The sequence below is a fragment of the Trachurus trachurus genome (assembly GCF_905171665.1).
Source record: "Trachurus trachurus genome assembly, chromosome: 3".
Lineage (NCBI taxonomy): Eukaryota > Metazoa > Chordata > Actinopteri > Carangiformes > Carangidae > Trachurus > Trachurus trachurus.
Genome location: NC_139893.1, coordinates 40,003,028 through 40,017,049, shown reverse-complemented (window position 1 = coordinate 40,017,049; position 14,022 = coordinate 40,003,028). Strand labels below are relative to the sequence as shown.

At 42.5% G+C, this 14,022-nt stretch overlaps 1 protein-coding gene across 3 annotated transcripts in view; it reads right to left on the bottom strand.

Annotated features, from left to right (window-relative positions):
* The window catches only part of znf609b (zinc finger protein 609b), a 97,016-nt gene that overhangs the window by 25,899 nt on the left and 57,095 nt on the right, over positions 1–14,022 (bottom strand). For all 3 annotated transcript variants that reach the window (XM_083993601.1, XM_083993603.1, XM_083993602.1), the window contains exon 3: positions 1,218–1,443. In XM_083993601.1, coding sequence (XP_083849727.1) covers positions 1,218–1,443 — 226 coding nt within the window. The remainder of the gene's footprint in view (positions 1–1,217; positions 1,444–14,022) is intronic.

Here is a 14,022-nt window from a genome sequence, read left to right as displayed (position 1 = left end):
AGGCAAAGGACAGACTGGGACGGTGAAAGGGAAGGGGGCAGGGCGAGGGGGAGGGGGAGGGTCAATCACTCTGTGGGAGGCAGAGAATGAGGGAGCACAAACATGGTACTGGTGTTGGCCCCGAGCCATGTTTGTGTCACTAACAGAAGTAGCCTTGTCTAACCCCCCCACCCCCCCTTGCCTTGCACTCACTCTCTCCCCGTTTGCTTGGAAACAGAGTCAAGGGGCGACTGGCTGGATGCTCGGTAACAGAAAAGAGCTGCAACACAGAGGAGAACAGGGGTGAATCTGACAGAGCCCAGGGCTGGGCAAAAATCAAAAAAGGGTTGGGGGTGGGGGGGTGGGGGGGTGGGGGCACTCAATAGCGGGGACTGTGCTTTGGGAATGTTGATGAGGCAGGGACCTTTTCTCTTTAGTTTTCCAAGTGAACCAACAAGCAGCACTGTGGATGTGTGGGCGATTTGTACTCAGCATGCCCGCAGAGCGACTGAGCGTGAGCTGCTTTGAAGATTAGGTGTTTGCATTATTTCACATGCACGACAGAAAAAAAAAAAAAGAAGGGCAGTTTTCCAGACCCCGGCAGAACCTGATAGTGCTGGTGATACATCTTAAAAATTAAGTGAGCTGAATGCGGTTTTTTCGATCAAAGGGAGGAAAACTGAGAGGCTCCGAGATTTTAGTCGGACTGCACTGCAGAAGAGCAGCCAACTCTGTTCCCAACTGGCTGGCTCGCCAAAAAAAAAAAAGAAAAAAAAAGTGCTTTGTGTTATGAGGCATGTTGTTGTTGAGAGCAGATATCTCTGTGCAGCAAACTCCCGTCTGCATACTTGCGAGCTCAAAACAAATCAAGGCCACCTAACAACTGCCTGCCAACTACTATTCTTGTTGGCCGTATCAAGCAGCATGTGTGCTGTTAAAACACACATTAGTACCATCACCAGCTCCCGAGGCAGTCAGGCCAGATCCACTTACATTTTAGCAGGGAAAATATGTACAGAGCTAGATGATTTTTTTTTTTTTTTAATATGAAAGAGACTTCACTAAGAACTCAAAAGACCAATCCCCCATTGATGTCTTAGTGCGACCGCACTGTGTAAATAAAAGCCGACACAAACTTTCCCATATGTTTGCTTGTTTTCTTTTCCGCCAAACTGCAGGACTCATGTGTTTGACAGGGAAGACGTTAAGTAGAGAGCGCGTTAAACCACTTGACTCACCGTCCTCCGTTTCCTGCCACACGATGCCTTCCAGGTTGACGCTGGTGCCCGGCTCGCAGGGCCCCAGGCACTCGGGCTCCGTAGCCAGGGCAACGTCCGACGTGTTGACGGCCACCGAGCGCGTACGCACCATTATCTGCTCGCACGGCGAGGCGATCTCACTGTTGCCTACCGCGGCCAGGAGGTGGAGGGGGGGAGGGGCTGGCGTGGAGACAGGAGATTCCATCTGTGAAGAAGAGAAGTGGGGGTTGAGAGAGAAAGAGAAACACATGAGACACTTCAGAACCACTGGATAAACATGTAGCAGCAGATGTTGAGATACAGCCAACGGATGCCACAATGAGAGGAAGTGAAGGAGAAGAAGAAGAAGAAAAAAAGTGCTGAGCGCATGAAAGACATCCTGGTATTCCAGCGGTCCTCGGAAGACGCTTCCATCAGGATGAAACGCTCATGTTGCAATGTGTTACTTGTAGGGGTGGGAGAAAAAATCGATTCACATAAATATCGCGATATCTTTTTTGATGATTTTTAAATCGATTTTTCTTTTCAAAAATCGATTTTTTCTTTTTTTTGGAAACATTTTTATTCATTTATTTTTTTTTTGTTGAATTTTTTTAAAGCAGAAGTAAGCGATATTTTTGTGTTAATATAAGTCTTAAATAGTTCTATCTTCCGACAGCAATCACTTACATGGAGTGTTTGGAACGAAACACGGGTCTGTCAGTCCCTCTGCTCTGCTGTAAGCCGAGGAGAAAACTTTTCTCGTATCCTACAAGTTTTATCCAATGAGGAGAGAGAACGGTATAAAGGGCTGTGTGTGCAGCCAGAGCCAGTCTGGTGCAGCCAAGGGATGCGCGTGAATGTGGTGACGTAGGGACGAGGACCAATAGATCCATGACGAGGGCGGGGGCTGCTCACTCCATCGGCTGACAAGACGTTATGGTGCGTTCAAGGCAGCCCGTAACTCGTGATTTTCCGATCTGTGAAGTCGTACCAGTTCGATCTGGTACGAGTTCACGGGTCGGAAGTTACAAGTGGCCGTTATAGTGACTTTCACAGGTAAAACAGGTCGGAAAAACACGAGTGGGTTGCCTGGAACGCTACAAAGTCGTAAATCGTGACTTGAAGCTGTAATTTACAGTTTCAAAAGCCTGCCTGGAACGCAGCATTACCCAAAACGACCAGACCACTTACTTCTGCTTTAAATATTGTGCAATGTGCATTTGTTAGCCTTTTTTACATACAGAGTACAGGTTTTGAAAAGGGTTTAAGTTCACTTTATAATGGAGTATGTTCATTTATAGGCTTCTACAGTATCTGTGTGCAGATAAATGTTAAAAATGCAGACTAAAAATCGAGAGAGAGTCGGCAATATCGTAGAATCGCAATTTAAAGCGAATCGCCATCCAAAAAATCGTAGAAGAATGGAATTGGGAGAAAAGCATATCCTCCCAGCCCTAGTTACTTGTGTCTTTGGTCAACCTTAGAGGTGATTAGCGGGCAGCGGAGGGACACGTGAAGTAAGGACGGAGTTAGTTATGCAGGGTTGGTCAAACAAGCCAACAAGCTTTCTTCCCTCACACACAGCCCAGCCAGATCCATGACACAAATAATCTCACAGACTGATCACTCATTAATTCCCTCAATTAAAGCGCTAGTTGTGGCGGGGAGTGGGGGCTGCTGAGGGTCAGTAATTGATTCCACCTGTTCTGACACACTGTGACAGCCATGAAGAGACGGCGCGCCCGCATGGAAACCCAAAATGAAAAGGACGGGGGAGGGAGGGAGGGAGGGAGGGAGGTGACGGGAGCATCTGAGAGGAAAAGAAGAAGAGAGAGGGAGAAGTGTGTAGGTGGAGAAGAGACAGAGAGGAAGACTGATGGTGATTTAAGGGGCCACACTGATACCAGGCTTAGTTCTCTTTATTCCAGCCAGTCAACATTAAAGCGCTCCAAGTCATTAGCGCTGAACTGCAGGAGGAATGCCACGCTGCAGCCAACACCACACATTTATTAATTGGGCATAAACCATTCAGTGCTCGGGAATATGCTGCCAATGCTGGATCCAATTAGACTTGGAAGACAAAATAACAATTGACACATTGGATTATAAGTCTGTACACCCTTTAAATAATTGTTATAATCTACTTACTGTTCCAAAGTACGACCTGGAGAACTAAAAAGCGCTCCTCGCTGCACATATTGAAGTTGCTGCTTCATTTCCATCCGTCTAGGGATGGAAATGTTGGCTTGTCACTGGGTTGTTAAGTCCATCACTTGGGTCCTGACTGAAAAGTCTCAATTATTGTAAGAGCTGGACTTTCTAGAGGATGGATCCTGACTGAGCTCATTCTCCGACATGTTCTTTATCCTTATCCAGAGAAATATCTCATCGGGATACACATTTGTGGTTTCCAGGTGATGAATGGAACTAACGATTAGTACAGCACTTCCTGCTCTTAGTGAGTATTAGCATTTAAATTAATTTGGTTATTTGAGATTCATAAAAAAAAGAAAAAGAAAAAATGCTGTGATTGATCATTATTCATAAAGCTGGAAAATGATAGAACCAATCATTTGAAAGTATCATCACCATCAATTATTCTACCTGAGACAGTGCAGATCAGTCTCTGAATGGAAAATAAAAAAGTGAATGGGTGATCAGCTGATTGCTTTGAAAACCCAACATTAGCCTGTGATGAAATGTAATATTAGCATAAGACTTGTCATCACAGAAGCTTCATATTTCATGGATTACTGCGATGAGCTCCGATAGCACATTTCTCCCAGTGCTCAGCAGACGGGCAAACGGAGAGTCAGGCCTAACGACATCCTAATCACTGTCTGTCAGGTTGTGATGCATGATGTGGCCAAGCTGCAGCCGGCTGACTGAAGGAGACAGGACAGGTAATCACCCCAGCTGTCACCACACACTGTTCCCCGGCCTTATGGAGACACTGTCGCCGCGGACAACAACACACGACCGCTCCTCCCTTCAGACTGACAGGTGCAAACAGGTTCATGCTGAGCCTCCCTCCCAATTGACTCAAGTCTTCAAAACTGTCTGTGTCCACATTTTGGGTGTTTTGGAGACCGTCGGAGAGGTCTGCTGACAACAAAACACAGACAGCTTCCTTTTCACAATAAAACCCTGACATTAAGTAGCAGCCTTAGAATATTAGATTGCTCCGAGGTTAAAGCGTCTACAAAGAACTTTAGTCTTGTGTTGATTTTGGCGACCCCTGTGGACAAACGTGGTAGTGTTTTGCCAGAATGAAGACTACATTCCTCATGATCTGGCTCGCACGTGCCATCTCCGATCTGAGGGACAGAAACTGTTTTTGTGCCTAAATTCTGTTTGAAGTATATTTGTTTGCAAATGTGTTACGTAATAATCACCGTTTCGTCCGGTGGACCAACCCGACCACTGCCTCCTGAAGGTAAAGTCAAGTCAAGTCAAATTTATTTATATAGCACATTTCAAACGACAAGCGTAAACTCAATGTGCTCAAAGAGTTCAACTATTTAGAAATGGCTTTTCTTCCCATCGATAGCCTGATTTGCTGTTGTAGGTCACACAGAGACATCAGCAGAAACCAGACACTTCTGCATATCCAGTTAAAGGGCCCATATTATGCAAAATCCACTTTCTACAGGTTTTGTAGTGGTCCTGTGTGTTCCCGTGGCCTTTCTATGACGCCTGGAGGTGAAACAAGTCTGTTCACTCCCTTAATTGATTGCTACACTTTTTTGAGATCGTGTCTCCAAACGGGCGAATTGGAAGTGCTGTGCAGCTTGACGTCACGAAGCACCGAACTCAAGTGACTCCACCTCCATGTACTTCCTTATACTCCCTCTGGGCCAGTCTGGAAACGTGAGCTCCGCCCGCTGAGACATTTCCGGAACACAACTTTTTTATTTGACAGTTTCATACAGAACTCTCTGATGGCTGTAGGAGTCCATGTAGGCTAATACTATCTCCTTCTGCCACAGTAAAAAAGGAACATTTACATTTTTTCAGACAAGATGAGAGTCTCAGAAACTTTTTTTTTTTTTCCGGAAATCAATGCCCGACCCCATCCCTATTCCCAATGTCAACATTGGCACATGTACCTGTAGTGAAAACCAACCCCAACCAAGTATTGAGTGCATATAGGTGGACATAGTTTTCAGAAGGCCAACATTTCTATATTAAAAATGCTTAAAAAAAAAAAAAAAAAATGGAGATACTGAATTTTAGGTCTTCACTGAATGTTAGTCATAATTTTTACTATTAAAATAAACAGAATAAATAAAGACATGAGATGTTTCATTCAGTGTGTAATGGACATATATATAAATGTGTTAGTTTCACTTTTTGAATTGAACACATTCTACATGGCGGAGGCGACGTCTTTAGGGCTTCCTTCACCTCTGAAACGGGGCAGAGCTCCGTGGAAACATCTGCCTGACACAGCAACGTAGGGAACCGTGCATGTCCGCGGCGCACAGCTCCACGGACATGCACGGGGGAAAAAAACGGCGTCGCCGTCGCACCGACTGCACGCGGATACGCGCCGCTTTGGGTAACGAGCGTGCATGTCGCGCGTCTACATTGGAGGTCGGCTGTTATCAGTGTAATCAGAGACAACCATGAATGAGTTCGCCTCAGTTTCACGTGATTGTCACTGTCAGCCTGTTAGAAAAACATGTTACTGACCCGCTGAGACGCTGAGACCCCCCCCCCCCACACCCCCACCCCCCAAACAAAAACTCTTTGGATCTGAACGATTCACACAAGTCACCTAATTGGTCATGAAAAAAGCAAGTTGCGCTTTTCGGCGCGCTGTTTGCATCCCTGATTATCCACATCTGTGAACTGTTTCCACAATTTATTGATGAAAATTCATATCTTTAAAATGACAGAAAGTAAGTGACAAAGGTGCATCACATTTTCTGACTGTGAACTGTTTGATTATTAGGTTAACTGTAGCAACTCTAGCACTGTCAAACTGGTATTTATTCTCCAATGCAATGCATTTGTGATAATCGAATGATGGGTTCTACATTTTTATAGTATACAACATTCATTCTTATCTTATATTTATTTGTTTGTTGATCCCACCTAAATGAATTTAGGAAAAGAATAGGTCAAGTGACAAAGAAGAGTGAAGTTGATGGTTTCTAAGCACAAACCCATCCGACCCACTGACATAGCCAGGGTGATGTTTGATTTGATTTTGTTTCCAGGCTATAAAGACAAGGGTAGTATGTTGTTTTCAGGCAGTCTAGGGCTACTCCACGATAAAGGAGCCATTTATTATGTAATAGTATAAACAAATTACAATGGAGTCAAAGTGGAAATGGGACCGGTTCACAATGCACATGAACAATGCTGCTCCATTCCCAAGTTCTATCAATGGATAATTGAACAAAAGGACTTTCACTCTGGGGCTGCAGTATGCAAACCCACAGAGTGAAATGCCTGACATCTTGTCCAACGGTTTTGAAAAACCACATGCGACTGGGCTACACAACTTGCCAGATTACACAAGGCTCTACCCGACGCTCGGCCGATGCCAAATTCCAAGATTTCTTCCCTCCTTGCGAGACTTTACAGACGGATTTTGAAATCTCCCCCAAAACCACAATGCCTGAATGTCACGCAAACCTTTTCTTAACTAAAACCCCATGCCGGCTCCTCGAAAAAGCCACACTGGCAAGAATAATGTTTAACTGGCTGACAAAAAATTCCTATGAATCTTTGACTGGTGTTGAGCATACCTCACAGTGCTGACAGAGGGGGAACTCTCTGCCTGGATTTCCAGAGATCACACAGTAACTCGGCCGTGGCAGGCCGACACGTGCTGCACTTTTTTTTTTTTTCACTGGACACATTAACTTCAACTTTAACTTGTTTATTAGAGTTGGGATTAAGAAACTGAGCGCTGAGCTTGGACGAGGATTAAGAAAGGATTACACAGCAGTGTCATTCTGAGACACCTGTCTTGGCTAAACTAGTGTGGGGGGTGCGGGGGCCAGAATACAGTGGACCAAATTAAGCTTTGAACCTTTGTTGGACAGTCAGCAATACAAGCGCCTTAGCCTGAGTCAGACAACCGCTTTAATGTGTCAGCAGCTATGTCACTACGTCCCAGTATTAAACTGACTAAAATAATGACATGACCGTTAATGTCAGAGTCATCTGGATGATGTGTTGCTAACACTTTATTTCACACGTAAATTCCAGTTAATGTCCTAATAATCTCCTGAGAGGTTTTTTTTTTCCTGGAAAACTCCACTCCACTTATTTCTAAATGCTAACCTGGCACAACCTTTACATATTCATTCAGAGGATAGCTGGAGCTAAACATAATATGAATGCTCCAATGTGTATGACAAGTCCAGTAATGGATAAATGAGTAATAATTATCTACTGGTTAAATAGAACCATTTCTTTAAAGGGATAGTAGCATTTTTTAAAGTGGGGTTGTATGATCTACAAATAGCCCCTAAGTACTTTAATTGCAGTAGAAGACTCTCTGCACTCCTCCCGTTAGCAACGCCAGCCCATAGCCCTGCCCAGAGATTACAACATACAGTGTTGTGAACAGACCCAAAGAAACGGCCTATTTTCATGGCCTAAAAGAGGTTTTACCTGAAAAAAAAAAACACAGTTCCATTGTTTGCTAGAATATCATTTTTCCAGCCCCTCAAAGTGCAGGAAAAACACAGTTTTTTACTCATGTATCCCTCTGCCCAGGGTTAGCGCCCGCCGATCAGCAGTTGGTTAGGTCCAAATAAAAACTGTGTTTTTCCTGCACTTTGAGGGGCTGGAAAAAATTATATTCTAGCAAACAATGGAACTGTGTTTTTTTTTTTCAGGTAAAACCTCTTTTAGGCTACGAAAATAGGCCGTTTCTTTGGGTCTGTTCACAACATTGTATGTTGTAAATCTCTGGGCAGGGCTATTATGGGCTGGCGTTGCTAACGGGAGGAGTGCAGAGAGTCTTCTACTACAATTAGAGTACTTAGAGGCTATTTGTAGATCATACAACCCCACTTTAAAAAAAATGCTACTATCCCTTTAATGGAAATTCATCTGGTCATCGATAATAAACTCCACATGACCGACGGCATAACAACTTCAACAACCACAGGGTTCTTTCCAGGACACTTTCACACAATGCTGTAAGAATAACAAACCTGTCAAATTTCATTGTTAAAGATTCATTCAGTTCATTTTGGTCTGGTAGAATTTTTTTCTCCATCCACCACACAACCTCTAAAAACGACTTTCTTAATCATGTCATGCATTGCAAATGTGTAAGATCATGTGACACCGTGGTGAGTGATGAGAGGTTATATTGTTTCTTCAAATGGCAAAAAAAAAAACCACGTATTTAAATATGGACCTTCTCCACACTAATATCGCTTTCACACACAAACCTCATGCGCAGCGTGGGATTATGAAAGCATGTTCTGGTCACGGTTCAGCCGTTCACATGAGACCGCTGTCACAGGTCACACACAGTCATGCCTGCAACTGTAGCTCAACACACATCATGGCTGAAGCATAGAATCCCTTTTTTCCTGCTGCTTTTTCTGCATTAGTCCCTGTAATAAAACACCGGGGGGAATTCCTACACATGCGTACCTGATTTTGCGCACCCACTCGTTCCTTCTCTTTTTTTTTCTTTAAAAAAGCCCAGTGTGACAATTGGTTAGCGTGATGTTTAAAGACAGATATCTATTTCTGACAGACTTCTGTGTTCAGCTGGTGGAGACCTGAGTTTGACCTGAGCTGCCAGCCATGTACGGTCCTGAAGTCAGGTCAGATAACACACAGCAGGTCAGAGAGATTGACCACAGATGTGGGTTTATCCTCCTGGTCTCTGACCATGAAATGTAAATAATTCACAACAATAACAACGTACATAATAAATAACATCAGGCTATAAGATATGCTGAACACGATAGAGTACATGGTTACCTCAAACTGCCTGTCAACGCAGCATTTATGTGTAAGAGACTTAAATAGTAACAACATCATTTGATAACAGTATCTGTATAATATATATTCTAATAATAGGAGTTGACAATTAGTATATATACACTATCTGCATACAGCTATATCATAGTGTCATACATGTTTCTCAGCTGTATATAAGAAGAACAGTATCTAAAAATCTTTGTCTATATAACTGATAACAAAAAATCAGCTAATAATGTTATCAATCAGAAAAAAAAGAGTTTGGAAATCCAAAAGTTGCAAAAAGACTGAGGCTATAAACAAATCACAGTAACCCAGTCCAGATTGAAAGTGTTTAACTATTGATGTGTATAGATCTCCTGCCAGATAAAGCAAATCCAACTCCAACTCCAACATCAAAAGAACAAAAACATCTGTCTTGACCAGACAAGAAGTAATTCTTCCTGACACACAGGTCCATTATTAAGTAAAAATGAATTTTTCCAGAAGTGCTATTAGCTGGCTGAGTTCAGTGTTTCCTCCTCAATATGTAATTCTTTCTGACTCCGGGGGCAAAGCCTTTGAACATCTTTGGTGAGTTAGTGAGGTCGGAGGCCAGTGGAGATTACACTTCTCTCTGGCTGTGGTTGGTGCCTCCTTCAGCACCACTGACACACACACACACACACAAAACAAGAGGTTCCACATCCTTTATTTGGCCCTCATACAAACAATATGGAGCCTGCTAATCTCTAATAAGGTGTTAAATCCTCAAAAAGGAATCTCAGTTCATTTCAGTTCCACCCGATGGAGACAGCTAGGATGTATAGTCTTGTTATCAGCAGGCAATCACATCAGTGAGCAGCTTTTAAAGTGAGCCGTGTTATTGAGGGCATTGAAGCAACATGGTCATTAGCATGAAGCTACAATTGAAAACAAATACACAGCCTCATCTAATTTGATTACCCAAAAAAAAAAAAAGTTTAAATCCACCGAGGGACAGAGAGAAAGACAGAAAATGACTGGATTCCCTTTCAAGTTCTGAAACCCACTCGATTGTTTTCAAACACTGCACAATGGCCTAATTCCTTTAGTGAAACCACATTGTCGCTCTCTTTGAAGCTCCGAGTAATCACAGAAACTGAAAGAGAAAACACAAATAGGAACACCTGACATCTATTGTGCGCCGCCAGCTGGCAAAAGGCGCTCCGTTCCTAGGCAACTCTTCTCGGTTTTAGTTGCTAATTGTGCTTTCAGGAAAGCATAACCACACATTAATAATACAGAGAGGAAACTAAGCTGCGATGAAGTCGGCCACCCATGACCTACAATCTCATCATGAGTAAGACAGGTTCTCACTCTGAATAGTTATTGTCTGACGGAAAGTGGTTTGGTATGACAGGGCCGACAGCCTGCATGGAGATGAGAGTTTTCTTTGCTAGTTTCCATAAATGGACCAGTGACAAATAAGGGTTGGCAAGATGAGCAATTCAGAAATATCTTTAAAAACTGTTTTAAAGGTTAAAACATTTTGTATAAATGTTGGTTTTATGTCATCTGAACCATTTTTAACAAAGTAAGACTGAATGCCCTTGAAAGTGTCAAATGGTGGAACCACAAAAGAAGGATAAATACCAAATATTTCATCCACTTACAGTGGATTTAAGTGTAGGGGAGCGCCGGGTCGATTGATACACTTTTCAGTTAAACGTCTTTTTCAAAGATGACGTTATGTACACAAACATTTTTATCATGTGATCAACAACTCACATGTGTATTCTCTTAGTTACAAGTGTAATTTAACACATGTTGGATGATCGCGCTGTTTTATAACTTTGAACGTAAGTTGACATTTGTCTCAAACGCCCCACCTATGCGGGTTGTTTGAGACACAGAGGAGGGACGGTTGAAACAGCAAACAGTCGTTTTAAACAGAAACTACTGACATTACTCTCGTTTTTATGCAGCATATCGGACAACATACTAGTGTACTCGTCGTTGCCAAAATGTCACATAATTTCTCACAATATAAATAAGTCAAACAAATATTTTTGTCCCGTGCGTAATTGTCAAGATCCGCATTTGGATTAAACTCACCTTTCTTCTTTTGTACGAGTTGTTGGACGACTGCATTGTCATTTCATTGACTTATTTCCCTGTCATGTTTATGGATACACAGTTGAACATATTGTCATTTTACCCTCGGCATTTTCCCCTCACTTTGCTGAATATCTGTTGCTTCATGTCATAAACACGTTTTGTTCATTAAAAATATGTGGTGTTTATTAAAAATACATGTTGTTCATTCAAATCAGTTGTTGTTCATTGCAAAACAGTTAGGCTATTAATTCGGTGATTTATACAGATACTGATCGCGCAATGTGACTAAACTAAACTTCAAAACTATGACATTGCATAGTTTAGGACCTGTTTATGTGCGAATTCATCTGTTGTTAGGTCATATTATTATTGCATGAAACACACAATACAACTTTTGATCACAAAAAAACTACCGCACGTAGGATTTTACTTTCCGTAGTCGAAAACCGGTTCGTGCTAATAACTTTTAAATGGCGTGTCATTTCATGAGCTTTCCCAGGATTGGTCGGTGTTGTGTGCTGAACGTAGTGACGAAATCTGACGGCTCAAGCTTGTGTGGTTTTCGAGGAAATCGCTGTGTATCAATGGACCCCGTGCTCCCCTACTTATAAAAAACATATACTTTCTTCTGAAAACATTAAATTGAACTAGATTTTTGTTGTTGTTGCTGTGTTTCTATATTTAAATTTTAATGCATTATGTAAAATTTGTCAGGAAACAGTGTTGCATTGCAAATATTTTTATGTAAAAATACCACTTGACATTGGGTTTCATTGTGTCATTGACCCTAAAATAAAACCTGTTTGTATTTTATCTTGAAAGCCTAAAAAACTCAATCTTTAATTTGCCAAATTTTTAAAACTTTACAGCTCATTTTTTATGATGCAGCACGACCTCCATGTCGGTAAACAGAAGAGTTAGAGATGAGGCGTAAACATGAAAAACGTCTGCAGGTGCGACAGTTTCATTTCACGAGCCGCGGCACCAAGCTGTGAATTACAGCCACACTGTTACAGAGACAAGTAACGCTTTCACACTTACTGTAAATTTCTGAAGTAATCAAATGTCATATCTTTTCAGTGTGACACATTAGAGCTGCATGCTGCAAATCACAGCTCCTCTTCCACCAAAGCCCTCCACTGTAGTGAAGCAGTAAAAAGGTACACAAAGCTCTTTCTAAAGGGAAGCCTCTTCAGAGAGCAGAGAGGCTTTACCTGTGGAGGCATCTGCACTCCCTGATGAAAGGACAACAAACATTAGTCAACACGACTCCTGCAGCTACTAGCAACATGATGGGGAGTAAACGTGATACAAAAAGACAGAAGGCACACGGGACCTCGGGGTAGAGGACTGAGCCAAGATAAGTGGAGCTTACCAATTTGCTCACTTATGAAGCAGTGGCCTCATTTTCATTTTCCTATTAAAGCAAAGTCACACAGAGGAAAGAAAAATACTTCCACTATTACTATCAAACAGTAAATGTAAAACTAGACCAATGACGAGGTAAAACCTGAAGGTTTGTTTACAACCTCTCCGGCTGTCTGACTACACTTGTGTATTTTATGCTCTTGGCAAAGTCGCAGAGTCCCCAGATTGTACTAATAAACTTGGGAGTAAAAGGTAAAGTGAGTAAAATAAAACCCATGAAATAAAAAATCTTACACTTGGCTCTTGCTTCTTGGGTAGATGATAAAAATTCTTGAGTAACATTGGTGGCAGTAGTAGTAGTAGTAGTAGTAGTGGTGGTGGTGGTAGCACAATGGGACTGAGCAACCATCACACTTTACATGTTAAAGAGTGGCTATGCTCCATTTTTACCTTAATTAAAAAGCTCCAGAGTAATAGTGGTAGTTAACTACATGACTTGTGACTTGTTACGAGTGAGAACAGAGGCTCTCTGTCTTCACCTGCGTCTCACGGCTGAAAACCAACAACAACATCAGTGTAGTAGCTGGTCACCGCCCCGGTGTCAGCTAATCTTTTGTTTATGACAGATAAGACTACACAGATATACACATCATAACATCGTATAAGTTATATAACCTTATCCACTGCTCCATCCACGTATTGATTTTTTGGTGGCTTCGTTGTAAACAAATGCACATGGCTGAGAGGAGGGTTAGCAAAACAGCAGAAAAGCGACCAGACTTTGCTTAGTTCCTCTTTAACATGACAATGTGTAGTTCCAAAGGTATATACCATGTTCACTCTTAGTTAAGCATGAGAGCACAAATGAGTGCAGAAAGAATTTTATTTGAAAATGAATGGGATTTAGTGGGGGTGTGCATCCTCTGGGGACCATGATACCAAAACATTTCTATGTTAACTTTTATTCCTAATCTGTACAGGCACGACCTCATGAAACAAAACACTATTTTTCTGTCCAATAAAAGAAGATGAAGCTAAATACAAGCAGCTGGTTTGGAAGTATTAGCTAGGATTCTTTCTAGGAAACGTAGCTAATAACTGCCTTGGCTTCTTCCTGGAGGTAGCTACTAGCTTACAGCTCAGAGCTTTACCCTGGTCTGCTGACTGGGTTGTACACACAGCAGGTGGATGGTACACTTTCTCTTGTCTTGGGTCAGCTTGACCTTGTCAACCTAATTCCTTCCCTTCCTCTCGGCGGACCAGCCGGCTGCCTTCCAGCCCCAGCCTGGTATTGTTTGTTAGATGATAGGGTGGGGGTTGGGTTGGAACTGCACAGGGGGAAGGGGGGAGGGGTGTGGGGGGCTCGCCGGGCGTTGTGAGCAGTAAA